The sequence below is a fragment of the Stenella coeruleoalba genome (assembly GCF_951394435.1).
Source record: "Stenella coeruleoalba genome assembly, chromosome: 15".
Lineage (NCBI taxonomy): Eukaryota > Metazoa > Chordata > Mammalia > Artiodactyla > Delphinidae > Stenella > Stenella coeruleoalba.
In genome coordinates, this window is record NC_137161.1 from 29,040,925 (window position 1) to 29,059,756 (window position 18,832).

At 44.9% G+C, this 18,832-nt stretch overlaps 1 protein-coding gene across 1 annotated transcript; it reads left to right on the forward strand.

Moving 5' to 3' along the window:
* The first annotated feature begins 12,869 nt into the window (after window positions 1-12,869).
* On the forward strand, window positions 12,870-18,830 carry NOP56 (NOP56 ribonucleoprotein). The gene is made up of 12 exons (XM_079944299.1): window positions 12,870-13,451; window positions 13,594-13,683; window positions 14,138-14,252; window positions 14,834-14,995; window positions 15,153-15,351; window positions 15,721-15,908; window positions 15,990-16,141; window positions 16,322-16,422; window positions 16,787-16,935; window positions 17,152-17,273; window positions 17,458-17,595; window positions 18,366-18,830. The coding sequence occupies exons 1-12, from the start codon at window positions 13,449-13,451 to the stop codon at window positions 18,732-18,734; spliced, it is 1,788 nt and encodes a 595-aa protein (XP_079800425.1). The 5' UTR covers window positions 12,870-13,448; the 3' UTR covers window positions 18,735-18,830.
* Window positions 18,831-18,832: the final 2 nt, after the last annotated feature.

The window sequence follows — 18,832 nt, forward strand, 5'->3', positions numbered from 1 at the left end:
TTTTTGCAAGGAGCCCATGTTGGGCTCTGGCAGCCCCATCAACTGGGAGGAGGTTGCAGAGGGACCCACATTCCTGATCACCACCTCTATCCAAAGGAGGTGAGCCAGTGTAAACAAAAGGTTGAAGAAGCCGATGAAAATAAAAGTAAATGAACTGAAGTCCAGCCTTAGTGAGTGGGAAGATGGTGATTCCCCAGAAACTAGCCTGAGGGGAGCTGATGCCATCAAGCACCAAAAATGCACTGGAGCCTCCCTGGCAGCAAGGCAAGGAGAGAGAGCAGTGTGGTTCTCCTTATCTAATTGAAGGAAACAAAATATTTCTCAGGGCATAAAAATCTTTCTCATGCATGAAATTCTAAAAGGAATTTGATTGTTTATTATAAAGGGACACAGAAGATGGTTTTGGGGGGAGTTTTGCAAAGGGTGCAGTGCAGAGCCTTGTCTCTGGCAATGCTGTGTGTCACATACTGGTTCTGTGCAGAAGTCTCATGGGAGCATCAGCCCTGGAGGCCTGACCGCTGAAGAGGCCTTGCCAGCAAGGGCAAGTATCAGCAGGGTGCCAGTAACAACCCAGGACTTCCAATGGTTACCCTCAGGCTTCCAAGGTTAACCAATATCCCTACACACCCACCACAAACACAGACAAATTATCCTGTTCTGATGACGCACAACTTTATGTGAAGGAATGTATTTGTTATCTGTTGCTGCATAACAAAGTATCCCCAAAACTTAACAGCTTAAAACAATAAACATTTATTATCTCACATAGTTTCTGTGGGTCAAGAACTTGGGATTGGCTTCACTGGGCAGTTCTGGTTCTGCATATTGCAGTCAAGATCTGAGGCAGGGCTATGGTCATCAGAAGATTTGACAGGGCTAGAAGATATGTTTGCAAATGGCTCACTCACAGCTGCTGGCAGGAGCCTTCAGTTCTTTGCTGGCTATCCACAGACTTGATTACTCCCCACGTGGACCTCTTCATAGGGCTGCTTGGGTGTCCTCACAACACAGCAGCTGATTTCCCCCCAGAGCCAGTGATCCGAGAGAAAGCAAAGAGGAAGCCACAAGGCCTCTTATAACCTGTTCTAAGAAGTTACACTATCAATTCCACCAGTTTCTATTCATTAGAATGGAGTCACTAAGTCTAGCTTACACTCAAAGAGAAGGAAATTTGGCTTCATCTCTCGAAGAATTTTTGGACATATTTTAACAGGAGATCTCCTAATTCGAATAGTTACCAGATCTCTATCAAGAAAACGCTAAAGCTTTTTTGAAAGACATCCGTCAGAGGATTCATTAATGATGGCTCCTGCTACTGTCAAGCGCAACAGGAAACTAGGTGAGCTAGGGAGTTGGGTAGAGAAAGAAGGCAAGGGTAAGAGAGGAGGGATGTTCATGTGGTGTGGCTTTACAGCTGGGACATGTCGTTAGAAAACTGTCTAAATTGTGCTTTCATCTCTGCATTCTCAGGTTTGATCTTCCAGCTAATTCCATCTTAAAGCTTCGCTACTCAGCCTATCCAGGGGTCATCAAGCATGAAGACCACTCTTCCCTCCTTCCCTCTTTCCTTCCCTTCCTTCCTTCTTTCCTCTCTTTCTTTCTTTCCTCAGCTCACCTAAGAATGATTTGAACTAGAAAGTCCATTTAATAATTCATCCATAGGAATATAACTGGTATCTTACTGATATTACCTTAGTTTGTCTGTGAATTTGTCTTACTGGAGGGAAATGAAAGAGACACTGAATTTTTCTGTCAGACACTATTTCTACAGGCTGATCCTTTCATTTCTAATAATATACATGCTCAATGTCTATAAAGAGCTCCATTATACACAGAACCACATAAGTAGGAACACACTTTTGCTGAAGATCAAGGGGGCACCTGATCACCCCGTGACTCACACACTCACAGAAACTGGGAGTGATGAACCAGCCAGTAGGTACCTGGGCAGGGTACCAACAGCATCCACTACACTGGTGATCCTCAATTCAGATATGCTTTGTAGAGCCCTACCCAAAGCTGGGGCACCAAAGTTCCACATGCTGTATAAGAGACAATAAGGAATAAGCCTGCCAAACAAAAGGGACATTTGTCTCTCTTGACGTCAGCAGAAAGTGGTGGACAAAAAGTCTCCTTTGAGAATTTATATCCACAAGGCAGCGCTCACACAGAGAATCAAAATCCCCATACCAGCTGCATGTTCAAAAAAAAAAAAACTCAAATGGAAAATTTAATTTAAAGTGATCTTAGGTTATTTACCATCACATCAAAAAGAATAAAATACTTAGGAATAAACCTACCTAAAGAGGCAAAAAACCTGTACTCCGAAAACTATAAGACGCTGATGAAAGAAATTAAAGACCATGCAAACAAATGGAAAGATATAGTGTTCTTGGATTGGAAGAATCAATATTGTTAAAAAGACCATACTACCCAAGGCAATCTACACATTCAGTGCAGTCCCTATCAAATTACCAGTGGCATTTTTCACAGAACTAGAACAAAACATTTTTTAATTTGTATGGAAAAAACTAAAGACCCTGAATAGCCAAAACAATCTTGAGAAAGAAGAACAGAACTGGAAAAATCATGTTCCCTGAATTCAGTCTATACTACAAAGCTACAATAATCAAAATAGTACGGTACTGGCACAAAAACAGACACATAGATCAATGGAACAGGATAGAAAGCCCAGAAATAAACACACGCTCTTATGGTCAATTAATCTATGATAAAGATGACAAGAATATACAATGGAGAGAAGACACTCTCTTCAATAAGTGGTGCTGAGAAAACTGGACAGCTACATGTGAAAGAATGAAAGTAGAACACTTCCTAACACCATACACAAAAATAAACTCAAAATGGATTAAAGACCTAAATATAAGACCAGATACTATAAAACTCCTAGAGAAAACCAAAGGCAGAACACTCTTCGACATAAATCACAGCAATAGTTTTTTTTGATTCATCCCTAGAGTAATGTAAACAAAAGCAGAAATAAACAAATGGGACCAAATTAAACTTAAAAGCTTTTGCACAGCAGAGGAAGCCATAAACAAAATGAAAAAACAACCTATGGAATGGGAGAAAATATTTGCAAACAATGCAGTCAACAAGGGATTAATTTCCAAAATACACAAACGGTTCATACAGCTCAATATCAAAAAAACAACCAATCAAGAAAATGGGCAGCAGGGCTTCCCTGGTGGCCCAGTGGTTGAGAGTCCGCCTGCCCATGCAGGGGACACGGGTTCGTGCCCCGGTCTGGGAAGATCCCACATGCCGCAGAGCGGCTGGGCCCGTGAGCCATGGCCGCTGAGCCTGCGCGTCCGGAGCCTGTGCTCCGCAACGGGAGAGGCCACAACAGTGAGAGGCCCACGTACCGCAAAAAAAAAAAAAAAAAATGGTCAGAAGACCTAAATAGACATTTTTCCAAAGAAGACATACAGATGACCAACAGGCACATGAAAAGATGCTAAACTTCACTAATTACTAGAGAAATGCAAATCAAAATTATGAGGTATCACCTCACACCTGTCAGAATGGCCATCATCAAAAAGTCTAAAAATAATAAATGCTGGAGAGGGTATGGAGAAAATGGAACCCTCCTAAACTATTTGTGGGAATGTAAATTGGTGCAGCCACTATGGAGAATAGTATGGAGTTTCCTTAAAAAAACTGAAAATAGAGTTACCATATGATCCAGTAATCCCACTCCTGGGCATATATTTGGAAAAGACAAAAACTCTAATTCTAAAAGGTACATGCACCCCAATCTTCATAGCAGTACTATTTTCAGTCGCCAAGACATGGAAGCAACCTAAGTGTCCATCAACAGATAAATGGATAAAGAATACATGGAATATACACACACACACACACACACACACACACACACACACACACACACACACACACAATGGAATATTACTCAACCATAAAAAAGAATGAAATAATGCCATTTGCAGCAACATGGATGGACCTAGAGTTTATCACACTAAGACGGACAGAGAAAGGCAAGTATCATATGATACCACGTATGTGTGAAATCTTAAAAAAATGATACAAATCAACTTATTTACAAAACAAAAATAGATTCACAGACATAGAAAACAAACTTATGGTTACCAAAGGGGAAGGGGGGGATGAATTAGGAGTTTGCAATTAACAGATACACATTACTATATATAAAATAGATAAACAACAAGGATCTACTGTATAGCACAGGGAACTGTATTCAATATCTTCCTAGATATTTATTTACAAAACAGAAACAGACTCACAGACTTAGAGAACAAACTTATGGTTACCAGGGGAAAAGGGTGGGTGGGAGGGATAGTTAAGTTTGGGATTGACATGTACACAGTGCTATATTTAAAATGGATAACCAACAAGACCTACTGTATAGCACAAGGAACTCTGCTCAATATTATGTAGCAACCTAAATGGGAAAAGAATTTGAAAAAGAATAGATACATGTATATACATAAGTGAATCACTTTGCTGTACACCTGAAACTAACACAAAATTGTAAATCAACTACACTTCAATAAAATTTTAATTAAAAAAAGAAAAATAATAAAGAACATTAGCTACTAAAAAAATAAAAATATAAAGTGATCTTGGGTTACTAGTGCCTCCAAGAAAAAGGGGGGGAGGGAGGAGCAAAGAAACAAAAACAGCACAAAAAATACAAAGCATATAAATATAAATAAATCAAAATATATCAGGAATCAAAATAAATGCAAATGGACTAAACCCTCCAGACAGCAGACAAAGATCATCAGATGGATATTTTTATATCTCATGTGCTGTTTCCAAGGGATACCTTTAAAACCTAAGGACAGGTGCATATGGACTTTATCCTTTTTGGTTCCTAGGGAACAAAAACTGAAATTCAATCTTCAAGGGCAAAATCACCAGGTGTGTGCATGCCATCCAATTCTGTAAATTGGGATTGGTTTTGAGTGCTGAAGATTTCTATTAAAGAGAGCTGTCTGTAGTATTGTGCCACATAATTTATTCTTCAATGCAGTATTAGTTTGGAAAATGTAAAGAAAGGCCCAGCATCATAGTCAGGCAGATGAGGTATGTAGATCATACAGATCTCTCTATCACTGACTGTGTCTGGAGAATTAACCATATAAACCCAACTTCTAAACTCTGTTGTGAAGATTCAACAAGCAGACACATGTAAGACTAAGTGCCAAGCATTAGGCTAAGCGCTCCATAAATAACAGATATTATCACATATTATTATAAGATCAAACATCCTCAGGCTCAGGTTATGAACACAAGCAGCAATGACTGATCAAAACTTTTACCCTGTACTCCTAAATGATCGTCCTAGAAGGCTTCCCATTCTTCTGAGTCTTTGTGAGGAAATGTTGCATATATGTGTAACTCATTACCAAAGAATGTTGCAGGGTTTCTTTGGCCTAGGAATTGCTAGAAGCCTTTGAAATTTGATGTGAAAAATTCACGAAGTGAGTGTGAAGTGCCGCCATCCTGTGGTTGTTTCATGCAATGTCCTTTCCTGAAACTTTCCCTGGTCCCTGGAACTTAAATAGCACATTCATTTCCATAGATCCCCATTAGTGTTGCCCAGAGTAAAAACTCTGTGTTAATTTATACCAAAATGACACAGTGAGCCAAAGGCTGGGCAAAAGAAAAGAGGAAGAGATGCTATAGTGTATTATCCTTCCCAATGGGTGAACACAGAGAAAAGAAAAGACCCACATAGCTTTTTTTTTTTTTTTTTTTTTTTTGCTGTACGAGGACCTCTCACTGTTGTGGCCTCTCCTGTTGCGGAGCACAGGCTCTGGACGCGCAGGCTCAGCGGCCATGGCTCACGCGCCTAGCTGCTCCGCAGCATGTGGGATCTTCCCGGACCGGGGCACGAACCCATGTCCCCTGCATCGGCAGGCGGACTCTCAACCACTGCGCCACCAGGGAAGATCTGCCATGTGGCTTTTTAAAGCTGAGCCTGGAGCATGCTTCAGACCTGCTGCCCGTGCAGGACATTTTCTCAGCTGGAACTTGGTGAGAAATCTGTCTTGTACGTCACCTCCAAACTAATCTCCAATCAAACACTGCTTTATGGAGAGTAAGAGTCTCATCAGACCCAAGCCACTCATCCTGGCTTTCATTCAAGGCTTCTTACATCCTGGATCTTACATGCTAGATCCTTTAGTCTTTTGTCCAACTACTGACCAGAATGGATCTTACACCTCTTGCCTTCACTCTCTTTCCACCCTCCATCTCCAAATGACCTACACATTCTTCTGTGAATACCTAAATTCCCTCCTGACCCTGAAATCTTCCTCAGGAACCCTGGTCAGCCTCCCACGGTGAAACATCTTAGCACTTGAAGATGAAGTCTTCAGTGACATCTCTGAAGGAAGAGGTCGTGGGTTAGTACTACTACCGCTTTTATTATCCTCCCAGATCTCTGCATGGTTTATCCGCTTAAGCTCTCTACTCAAAATGTCGCCTCTTCACCAATGGTCTCTATAAAACAATGCAACATTCCTTAGCACGTACCAAAGCCTGATGTCCTACGTATTTACTTGATTTTCTATCTCCCCTAGGGTGTAAACTCCATGGTGGCAGGGACTTGGTTTTGTTTACAACTGTACCCTCAGCACCTAAAAAGATACTTGGCATGCAATAGGCACACAAAACCTGTTTTTTTTTAAGTACACTTACAGTACCTTCACACTCACTTTTTTTTTAGTATTTATTTATTTATTTGTCTGCGTCGGGTTTTAGTTGCGGCACGCAGATCTCTGTTGCTGTGTGCAGGATCTTCCTTGTGACATGTGGGATCTTTTAGTTGCAGTATGTGGGATCCTCAGCTGTGGTATGCAGGATCCTCAGCTGCGGCATGCAAACTCCTAGGCGCATCATGTGGGATCTAGTTCCCTGACCAGTGATCAAACCAGGGCCCCCTGCATTGGGAGTGTGGAGTCTTAGCCACTGGACCACCAGAGAAGTTCCCCCCCCCTTTTTTTTTTTGGTGAATGGAAAAATTGATTCTGTAGCTTCTTGAACATTAACAGTTATAGCTGATTCCTCATCCACAAAAGAAGATGTTAGATCATATGGTCTCCAAGGTGCCTGCTAGCTCAAAACATACCTATGTTCTCAGGGGCCCAAAAAAGACCAGCTGAATTACATTGCTTAGTCTGGGTTCTGAGAAGATGAATAGATGCAGCTTTGGGCTCATTTCTCTGCTCACCCTCCCACCACCCCCACCAGTTCAATCTTCCTGTCTGTGAAGTGTCGGCAGACTAAAATGAGTCGCCTGGGCCTCACACACATAAAATGATGCCAGCTGTCAGGGCCACACTGGCAACTTAAAGAACTAGTCTGACATTGACAGAAGCTGGAACAATGCAATCAGGATAGTAAATCTGAGGTGAGGAAATGCAACAGCTTGTGGCACCCCAAAACTGTTTTGATCAATAGCATCTTGCCTCCTCATCCAAAAAGTAAGTAGTGTCCTTTCCAGTGCAAAATTGGATGCTACCAGGCAGTGATGGGTGGCTGGGGATTTTCTAAGAGAAAGAGGAGGAAATAATGCTTAGAAAGCAGCAATGGAAAGCAAGGCAGACTTCAACCTTTAACACCCATCTAAACAATGTGTGGGTCATAGAAGCTATCATAATGGAAACTAGAATAAATTTGGAATTGAATTATAATGAAAGTATTGCACGCCAAAATTTGCGGAATACGGCTAAAGAAGTACTTAGAGGGAAATGCATATTGAAGGAGAAAAGTTTAAACCAATGAACCAACATTCATATTAAGAAATGAAACAGAGAACAGCAAAATAAAGCCAAACAAGTAGAAGAAAGGAAATAATAAATATAAGAGCAAAAACTAATTTAAAAGAAAATAAACAGACAATAGAGAGAATCAACAAAATCAAAAGTTCATTGTTTGAAATGGTAATAAGATTAAAAACTTTCTGACAAGACCGATGGAAAGAAAGTAAAAATAAATATTAAGGATAAAAAAAATCACAACTACAGATGATGCAGAAAACATAAAAAATTCTCCAATTCAAATCTATACTATAAAATGTGAAAGCACAGATGAAATGAACAAATTCCCAGAAAACTATAACAAAAATGGTCCAAGAAAGTAGAAATCCTGAATAATCTGTGGCCATTATAAATTTGAATTAATAATTTAAAATATGCTTTCAAGACCTCTTTGTTCTTGGTGTTTTGCTGGTTTATTACAATGGGTGAAAGCCTGGATTTCTTTTTATTTATCCTGCTTGAGATGCATTCCTGCACCTTTGGATCCATGCTTTTCATCAGTTCTGGGGAAACTGCATCCACCAGCTCTTCAAATATTGTTCTTCCTGGTGATGGTTAATTTTATGTTGTACACTTGACTGGGCTGAGGGATGCCCAGATAGCTGGTAAAACACTATATCTGGGTGTGTTTGTGAGGGTGCTCCTGGAAGAGATTAGCATCTGAATTGAACTGAGTAAAGCAGATGGCCCTCCCAAACGTGGGTGGTCATCCTCCAATCCGCTGAGCACCAGAACAGAGCCAAAAGGTGAAGAAAGGGCACATTAGTTCCATCTCAGCTTGAGCTGAGACATCCATTTCCTCCTCCCCTTAGACATTGGCACTCTGGGTTCTCAGGCTTTCAGTATCAGACCTGGGTCTGTAACATCAGCTGCCTCCACCCCCATTCTCAGGCCTTCTGGCTCAAACTGAATTACATCATCCAGCTCGCAGCCTGCAGACCAAGGAACTTCTCGGCCTCCATAACCATGTGAGCCAATTCCTATAATAAATCTCTTATCTATATTTATATCTATATCTGTATCTATAGCTATATCCTATTGCTTCTGTTTCTCTGGAGAACCCTCACTAATACACTCCTATTTATCCTTTCTGCTTTCTGGGCAGAACAGAAGCTAGATTCTCTCATTCCACATTCTATATCTCCTAATCGCTCTTTCACCTCTTTATCTCTCTTTGTAGCGTTCTGGATAAATTATTTGGTTAGATCTTCCAGTTCACTAATACTTTCTTAAGCCATGCCTAATTTGCTAATGAATCGATGCATTTCTTTTAAATTTCAACGAGTTTTTCATTTCTACAAATATCATATCTGTTCTCTTCTGCCATGCTCCCCGAACATGGCACAGATGAAGCCGCATACCTCAAGAACAGGAACTGGCAATCCTTTTGCATAAATGGTCAGATCATAAATATTTTAGACTTTGTGGGCCACATATAGTCTCTGTCACAATTTTTTTTTTATAACCCTTTAAAAATGTGAAAATCATTCTTAGCTCTTAGGCCCTACAAAAACAAGCCACAGGCCAGATTTGGTCCCAGGGTCATGGTTTACTGACCTCGCTCCAGAGGTCCCACACTCACCCCAATGCAATGGTCAGTGCAACACAGGAAAGCTTATAGAGCATTCATGAGGGAAAGGTTAGGATAAAAGTTCCTCTGGTAATGAGCCTGGTCCTCTCAGCATACGAGTGGCAGGCAGATGATCCCAAAGACCACGCCTGCCTCAGTGAGGAAATACACTGGTGCCACATGGCATGGAACCAGTAGAGGCCTGACATAAGGAGACCCAGAGCTCAGAGATTTCAAGCACCTGGCTGAGATCAGTGTGTCTCAGAGGACAAAGTACACAGGTCCAGGGGCCAGTCCAAAGCAGCCATTTTATAGCAGGGATTGATGGGGTCCCAAGACATAGCACCAGATCCTGAGCACAGAGAACTGAGACACAGAGATCCTGAGCACAGAGAACTGAGCCCCCCTTTTCCCCTGCAACTAGGGTATGAGAATGCTCCCATAAACCCTAGTGCAATTTTTTTTTTTTTTTTTTGCCGTACGCGGGCCTCTCACTGTTGTGGCCTCTCCCGTTGCGGAGCACAGGCTCCAGACGCGCAGGCTCAGTGGCCATGGCTTACGGGCCCAGCTGCTCTGCGGCATGTGGGATCTTCCCGGACCGGGGCACGAACCCGTGTCCCCTGCATCGGCAGGCAGACTCTCAACCACTGCGCCACCAGGAAAGCCCCCTAGTGCAATTTTGAAAAGACCTGAAGAAGAGAGGAAATCTGAAGGATTCTTAGCAACCCCGTTTAAACCTGAAACAACTGAGATAACAGTAACTGGCAAGTTTACACACTGAACATATTTTACAGGTTCCAACAACATTTAATCAGTAAACTGTCCATCTACTGCCACTGGAAGTTGAAAAATGAAATGCAAAACTGTTTCCTGTGTGAAACAAATGTTTAGAGGTGTTCTGTCTACATGTGCAAGTTAATGGCTAACATGATAGAAATGAATCAGAGCAGCTGGGTGTATAAAAAATGGGGTTTTAGTAGATTTTATGGGAAGTGATGGGAGAACTGAGACTCAACTGAGAATAGGTAAAATGAAATATTGTGATAAAAAAATGTATCACTATTTATTGATAAGGGGGACAAAAGAACAAGATGAAAGTCCACTAACATTCGTTCCTACTACATGCCAGGTACCACATCTGTGTCACATACTAGCTACCACACCTCTGTCACACCTGGCCTATGTTCAGTAAAATGTTTGTTGACAGGATGAATGAATCCTCCATCTTCATTCTGCAAAAGAAATGAAAACTCAGGAAGGTTGGGCAATTAACATAAGGTCACTTTGTAAGTAGCAGAGCTGGGATCTGAACCCAGGTTTGCTGACTCATTCATATTCACTGCTGCTTAAAAATCATCCCCAAATTTGGTGAACCTAACAAACAGCCCAAAGGCAAGGGAGATATGGTCTTTGACATCACATGCTACAGAGATGCCCATGGAGGTCAGGATTATGAAGTACCAGGGAAGATAGTTTAGTAGAGGGAGGTAAAGAAGCCAAAGAAATATTCTTACTGTTTATACCATGTCCCCATCTAATCAAAAGCTTTTCTGCCTCACTAGTGGAAGTGTACTTTTCTTCCTCACTAGTGGAAGTGCACTTTTCTTCAGCCACCTCTCTAAGTTAGCAAAGTATGACTCTCTAAGTCAAAGTATGACTCTGGTTAACTTTCAGCTCAGTGACTCTCAGGCTTTCTGTATTTAATCCACAGAAGTGTGCATTTATATAACTTACATATATGGTATATATATTTGTATATACATGTATATGTGTATATTTACATGTATACATATGTATGTTTGAGACAAAAGTTTTATAAATCAATACTCCTTACTCTATGTGATGTATTATTATTTCATATATTCTTTCATCCTACTTTTTTAATGCTGGCCAAGAATGTCTAAATTAATTCTGCAATCCCAGTTCAATTTCTCCTTTGAAACCCCCTACCTTAGTAGATAAGCACCTGTAACCCCAGGAATATTTAGGATTAAGTACAGAAGTACAAAGTAAATCAGTCATAGCATTAACATTTTCCATTACATTTTTTTAAATTTATTTATTTTTGGCTGCATTGGGTCTTCATTTCTGCAAACTGCTTTCTCTAGTTGCAGCGAGCGGGGGCCACTGTTCGTTGCAGTGCACGGGCTTCTCACTGTGGTGGCTTCTCTTGTTGCGGAGCATGGGCTCTAAGTGCGTGGGCTTCAGTAGTTATGGCATGTGGGCTCAGTAGTTGTGGCTCACAGGCTCTAGAGCGCAGGCTCAGTAGTTCTGGCGCACGGGGGCTAAGCTGCTCCATGGCATGTGGGATCTTCCCCGACCAGGGCTCAAACCTGTGTCCCCTGCGTTGGCAGGCTGATTCTTAACCACTGCGCCACCAGGGAAGCCCTTCCATCACATTTTGGAAACTTCTATTTAATCTGGTAATTATAATGTTTAAGACAATTTAATATTCTGATGTAATAGATTAATTTTGCAATTCCATTTTAAAATGTGAGATGGAGTGACTGATTCAGACTCATGACTGTAAGTGGATACATGTAACAAAATTCAAGCACATTTGCAAGCAATATTGAGACTATGCGATTTTAAGATTTAAGATTAAGTAAAGTTTATTAGGTTTTAAGAGTGTGCTCAGGGACTTCCCTGGTGGTGCCGTGGTTAAGAATCTGCCTGCCAATGCAAGGGACACAGGTTTGATCCCTGGCCTGGGAAGATCCCACATGCCACGGAGCAACTAACCCCATGCGCCACAACTACTGAGCCTGCACTCTAGAGCCCGTGAGCCACAACTACTGAGCCCTTGTGCCACAACTACTGAAGCCTGCACGCCAGAGCCCATGCTCCACAAGAGCAGCCACCGCAATGAGAAGCCCACGCACCGCGAAGAGTAGCCCCCGCTCTCTGCAACTAGAGAAAGCCCGTGCGCAGCAACAGAGACGCAACGCAGCCAAAAATAAATAGATAAAATAAATAATAATTACAAAAAAAGAGTGAGCTCAGTAATTGGATCTTGTCAAATAACTGAACTGCTTAAGAAAATACCTTAAAATTATAAATGCACGTTAGCTGTGGGAATTTAAGTTATAAAAAAATCTCCTTAAGATGACTTACTTTTAAATTTACCAGCATATATACCACTTTGGGGTAACCAGGATTTGGATTTATAACTCTAATATTAATTATTAAAGCAAAAGTAATTTCAAAATAGTCGCCCGAGTGCCCAAAAGCTGCCCCGAGGACACGGAAGCAGCTCCAGTTCACTCGGAGCTAACCGGGTGTTAAGAATTTAGGGCCGTGCACTGGGGCGAGCGACACGTGGCCCCGCAAAAGGAGCAGGGTTCTGCAGAAGCAGGGAACGAGAAACCGACCTAGGAAGAGGCGGGATCATCGTTCTTTCTTACTTCAGCGTCTGACGCCCTTATTTTTAAGAAGAAATAAAAAACAATTTAAAAGCACGAAGCCAGCCACTAGGAATCACGATGCCTCAGGGTCTGCGCCAGCCCACCCCAGGCCCCGCTTCCGTCCCGGTAAGGAGGGGAGGGCGCGCGGACCCGGGGCTCCAGACAGGGTCGTCCCCAGTGCCCGGCGGGGCCGAAAGGGGTCATGAGGTTGCCTGGGTCCAGAGATCCCCGGCGCTGAAGACAGTGGGCTCCGCAATAGTTTCTGCCCGCAAGGATCGCCGCGGCCCGCGCGGGGGCCTCCAGCCCGGATTCCACAGAGCTCTGCTGCCCGTAATTTACAGGATGAAAACATGAGGGATTGGACAGTTATCCGGAAAAGAGCCTTTCCAAACCGTTTTGCCCCCTCGGCCCCGCGCGTCCCCTACAACCAAGCCTCAGCCGAGGCCGGAAAAAGCCCGCTAGTCCGCACTTGCGCCCCAGCCCTGCGGGCCGTACCACCCCGGCGAACCCCCTCCGAAGGCGCGGAAAGGTACAGTCCCCGGCCTCTGATTGGCCGACGACGCGGGGGCGCGGCCTCCGGAGCCTGGTTCTGCGCTCCAGAACCCGCTCGCCGCAGTGCGAGCCGGGCCAGGAGCGAGCGCCATGGTGAGGAGTGGTTGCGGGTTGCCGGCGAGGCGGAGGCCATGGTTTGGGCCTGGGTTCTGGCCGGGGCCCGGGCCTGCCCGGGGATCGAAGCCAGGCGAACGCGGGGGCCGCGCTGACGCTCGCGCCCCGGCTCCTTTTCCAGGTGCTGCTGCACGTGCTCTTCGAGCATGCGGTTGGCTACGCGCTGCTGGCGCTGAAGGAAGTAGAGGAGATAAGCTTGCTGCTGCCGCAGGTGAGTGGACGCGGTGGGCTCTCCCGGCCGCGCCGCAGCCCCTCGGGCAGCGCGGGCCCCAGCATGCACCGCGCGCTCCCACGTGGCCGGCCGCGCGTTGGGGGGTGCGCTGTGCGCTACAGCTCAAGAGCAGGGGGTGCTTACCTGCATTCGTGATTAGAATCGTGTCAGAAGCATTTAAGTCTCCCGCATTCGAATCTGTGTGCACTCTCTACAAAATGCAGATTTTCATTTTTGCGTAAAGAGCAAATAAAACTCTGTATGAAAAATGCAAAAATATAAGAAAGTAAGTCTCCCGGACTCCACCCCGTACCGATGAAGCGGAACCGGGATTTAGGGCCCGTGATCCGTTCATTTTTAAAGTGTTCGGTTGGTCCAGACCTGCAGCTGCTTTACTGCGCCCTAGAGGCAAGAAGGAGGGAAGGAAACTACTCATCGTCTTTCTCTCCCCCAGGTGGAGGAGTGCGTGCTGAACCTGGGCAAGTTCCACAACATCGTTCGTCTCGTGGCTTTTTGTCCCTTTTCCTCGTCCCAGGTTGCCTTGGAAAATGCCAACGCTGTGTCTGAAGGTGAGTTTGCCACTAAGTATTTTAGGGAGATAACCTGCTACTGTTAACCTTTTAAATTGCACAGTCTAGGATGTAGGCTTTATTTCTTGTGGGCACTGTAGTGATAAATGATTCCTAAATGAAATCTGGCTGGGGTGGGGGGACTGGTATAATACTAGACCCAATCAAATGTGGTTTTCTGCTACTTTGTTCAATTGATTTGGATACCAAAACCCAAGAGAAAGAGGTTTGGTCCCAGAAGGTAAATCCAGTACTAAATGCTGTTGTGCTCCAGGGTGTTTTTTAAGCTTTCAGTAATGTATTTTATACTTACGTTATTGGGCCCGAGTCGTGTTCCTCCCATGGTTGATGCAGGCTTTGCAGTGATGACCTGAGTCTGTCAATCCCCTGAGTATAATCACTGATGTCTCCATGTCTCTGAGCAAAGCCTGAAGGGGAGGGCTCTAGGCACACCATCCTAGCATGCTCTGCAAGACCAACGTAAGATCAGTCTGTCAGTGATCAGTTGAGGGGACAGGATTCCTTTTTATAATTTAAGCATCCTTCAGCATGTTAGTGGGATCTCTGTTCTTTGCCCTGAGGTGTTGTTCATGAGGACCTCCGCCTGCTCTTGGAGACTCACCTACCATCCAAAAAGAAGAAAGTGCTCCTGGGGGTTGGGGACCCCAAGATAGGTGCTGCTATACAAGAGGAGTTAGGGTACAACTGCCAGACTGGAGGTGTCATAGCCGAGATCCTTCGAGGTGAGACCATCTATTGACATTTTTGAATTCTGGGTGGGGGTGTCTAGAAACTCATTAGGCTTAAGGTTGCTTTTTGGAAGCCCTCCTGCTTGGCTGGTGCCCGTGGGTGCAGGAGCTAGCTCAGCCCTTCCTTGCTCACAGTCTTGCCCTCCTCCAGGAGTCCGTCTGCACTTCCACAACCTGGTGAAGGGTCTGACTGATCTGTCTGCTTGTAAAGCCCAACTGGGGCTGGGACACAGCTATTCTCGTGCCAAAGTTAAGTTTAATGTGAACCGAGTGGACAATATGATTATCCAGTCCATTAGCCTCCTGGACCAGCTGGATAAGGACATCAATACCTTCTCCATGCGTGTCAGGTAAAGTGCAGGGGTGACCCCTTAGAAACAAGGTCTTGGGTCTGTGGTTTAGCTAATTTTGAATCTTGAAATCAGGACTGGCTCCTGTGGGTAGAACCACGTGGGGTGGAGCTGGGCCTCCTGGTGCTTACCACAGGCTGTGTTCTTACACTGACTGTATAGAAAGAGGAGGCAGAGTAAACGCACCTCATATACACCTCAGCCCAGGCCCTTTGCCTGGTCTGTATTGTGAATGGGGGGACATGGAGTTGAGGTTTTGGATCTGATTTGTTCCGGTTTCCTCCAGGCAAAGAGTAGATCTGGAGAGGGCTGAGGCTATAGCTTTGAGACTTGGCAGCTGGGCCATGGAGTGATTGTGGCTCTTTGCAGGGAGTGGTATGGATATCACTTTCCTGAGCTGGTAAAGATCATCAATGACAATGCTACATACTGCCGCCTTGCTCAGTTCATTGGAAACCGAAGGGAGCTGAATGAAGAAAAGTTGGAGAAGCTGGAGGAGCTGACAATGGATGCAGCCAAGGCTAAGGCTATTCTGGATGCCTCGCGGTCCTCCATGGGTCAGTATAGAGCTTGGCAGCCAAAATAAGGTACAGGGCTCTGAATACTGGGCTCCTGCATTCATACTTGATGTCCCTTAGGCATGGACATATCAGCCATTGACTTGATAAACATCGAGAGCTTCTCCAGTCGTGTGGTGTCTTTGTCAGAGTACCGCCAAAGCCTACACACTTACCTGCGATCCAAGATGAGCCAAGTAGCCCCCAGCCTATCCGCCCTGATTGGGGAAGCGGTGCGTCATGGGAAACCAAAAAATGGGGGATTAAGGAATTACCATGTATATTTGTATTGCTGTATGTCCTGACCCATCATATCTTCCTCAGTTGTACTTGATGGGGAGGAGGTGAAGCAGGATTATGCAGTTGGTAGGTTGGCAATCCCAGCTTCTCTAATTCCTTGAATCCTTCTCCAGGTAGGTGCACGTCTCATTGCTCACGCTGGCAGTCTCACCAATCTGGCCAAGTATCCAGCATCCACAGTGCAGATCCTTGGGGCTGAAAAGGCCCTGTTCAGGTACCAGTGAGGGCACCTGCCCACACTCAGGTGCCACTTCTGGTGCCCACTGCTTGTTTGGGGATCACGGTGATGGTTGACCAGGGCTCCCTGACCTGTACAGGCCTCTGCTATGGGGGTGATGGCCAGTCCTGGTGTCTGAGTGATTCCCTGGGCCCAGCACAGGGACCAACTTTCCAGGTCAGCGACATTGGATGCCTTCCCTCTGCCTCTGGGAGTGGTGGCTTGGCATGAGGTGGGGTAGAGACCCATCCCGGCCTGAGGCTTACCTGGAAACGGGGAAGAGGGGAAGGGAGGCGCTGCCTTAGCTAACGCGGTTGAAATTTCTGATCTTAAAACTCTCCGCTGAATATTCTTCTCCCAGAGCCCTGAAGACAAGGGGTAACACCCCAAAATATGGACTCATTTTCCACTCTACCTTCATTGGCCGAGCAGCTGCCAAGAACAAAGGCCGCATCTCCCGATACCTGGCAAACAAATGCAGTATTGCCTCACGAATCGATTGCTTCTCTGGTATGGGTGGGGAAGTTGGCAGTTGGGAGGGAGGGAGGCTGACTACCCTAGCAGCTTCTACAATGATGGCAGTATTTTTCGTCAACAGCAGTTCACCTAGTGAGTGTTGATAACTTTGGGTCTGAGTGAAGCTGAGGGTAGAGGGAATACTGGGGGTGGTGAGTAGTTTGTCCCTTTAGAGACTGACGTGCTATGTTTACTTACATGCATATCCAGAGGTACCTACCAGTGTATTTGGGGAGAAGCTTCGAGAACAAGTTGAGGAGCGGCTGTCCTTCTATGAGACCGGAGAGATTCCACGAAAGAATCTGGATGTCATGAAGGAGGCAATGGTTCAGGTCAGTTTGGGTCAGGTCAGGTGGGGAGAACCAGAGCTGGCTGTTGGAGTTGATGAACTGTCTTAGCCTGACCATGTAGAGTGGAGGCATAAAACTGATTTAATGAGCCTGATCCAATAAAGCCAAGAGAGAGACCTGGGGAACCAGAGGTCTTCAAGCCTTCTCAGCACTTTTCTTTGGCCAGGCAGAGGAAGCGGCTGCTGAGATTACTAGAAAGCTGGAGAAACAGGAGAAGAAACGCTTGAAGAAGGAAAAGAAAAGGCTGGCTGCGATTGCCCTGGCGTCTTCAGAAAACAGCAGTAGTACTCTGGAGGAATGTGAGGTCAGTAGTAGACAGCCCTTACCCCTGGGTGAAGATCTTAAGCCATAGGACAGAAAACAGCAGAACAGAGGATATGCCACCTCAAGTCAAGGTCTGGAATACAGGCTTTTGGACTGAAATAAGGATCTGAAACCTCTAAAACTACCTCTTGATTCTATAGGAAGGAGATAGGTGCTGAGAGAACTCGCTCAAGAGCCCAGAGCGCTGGTTTGTAGCAACACCTGTTCACTGGGCTAGTGTGTTCTGTCCTTGGCTGCTTCCCAGGAGTCCTCAACTGTGGGTAGTGTAAATTCCTGCTCTGCTTGTTCCCAGACATATCTAGAAATGGTAGCATTTCATACTGGGGGTTGAGGGCAGGGAGGGCTCCAGTGTGCTATGTTAGAATCATTCTCCCTGGGATTGTTGTGCCCAGTCTGCCAATGTTTCAGGGTCCACTCTGGAACTTGGTGTCATGATTCTTTTGCAACCAGCATGGTAGGGCTTTCTGTAAATTACTTATTGGGTTTAGATAATTGTGTATTCTCCCTACCTTCTAAGTGATTGGCCGGGGGGCGGGGGGGGGGGGGGTGTCACCTTTGACATGCATTTCCAGAGTTAGAGCCATACAATTTAAAAATCATCCCAGAAACACTGGACAATTTTAACACCATTTCTATCCACCAGTCTTTCTGCCCTGGGTACTTAACAGCTGGAATTCTAACGGGGTGTGTGCGCGTGTTCATACAATGGATGACACTCTTTCATGCCCATTTTTCCCTTTCTGCCATCAGGAGACAAGTGAAAGACCCAAAAAGAAGAAAAAGCAAAAGCCCCAGGAGGCTCCTCAGGAGAATGGAATGGAAGACCCATCTGTCTCCTCCAAACCCAAAAAAAAGAAATCTTTTCCCAAGGAGGAGCTGGTTAGTGATCTTGAAGAGACAGCTGGCAGTGGAAGTCTTACCAAGAGAAAGAAATCATTCCCCAAAGAGGAACCAGATAGTGACCCTGAAGAGTCAGGAAACAAGAGGGTCCCCAAGAAAAAGAGGAAATTCTCTGCCAAGGAGGAGCCTCTTAGCAGTGGACCTGAAGAGGCTGCTGCCAGCAAGAACAGCAGCTCCAAGAAAAAGAAAAAGCTCCGAAAGCTATCCCAGGAAAATTAGAATGGACATTTCCCTAGTAGGGCATAACTTACTTACAGAGATATTTCCCAGCCCATCCCCTATAGCCCAATAAAAATAAAAACAAATTCACGAGTCAT

Bases quoted from the DNA above. Each gene is read 5' to 3' on its own strand.
- NOP56 (XM_079944299.1), top strand. The intron at 14,996-15,152 runs GTGAGACCATCT...GCCCTCCTCCAG, and splicing joins CATAGCCGAGATCCTTCGAG to GAGTCCGTCTGCACTTCCAC. The intron at 17,274-17,457 runs GTCAGTTTGGGT...TTCTTTGGCCAG, and splicing joins TGAAGGAGGCAATGGTTCAG to GCAGAGGAAGCGGCTGCTGA.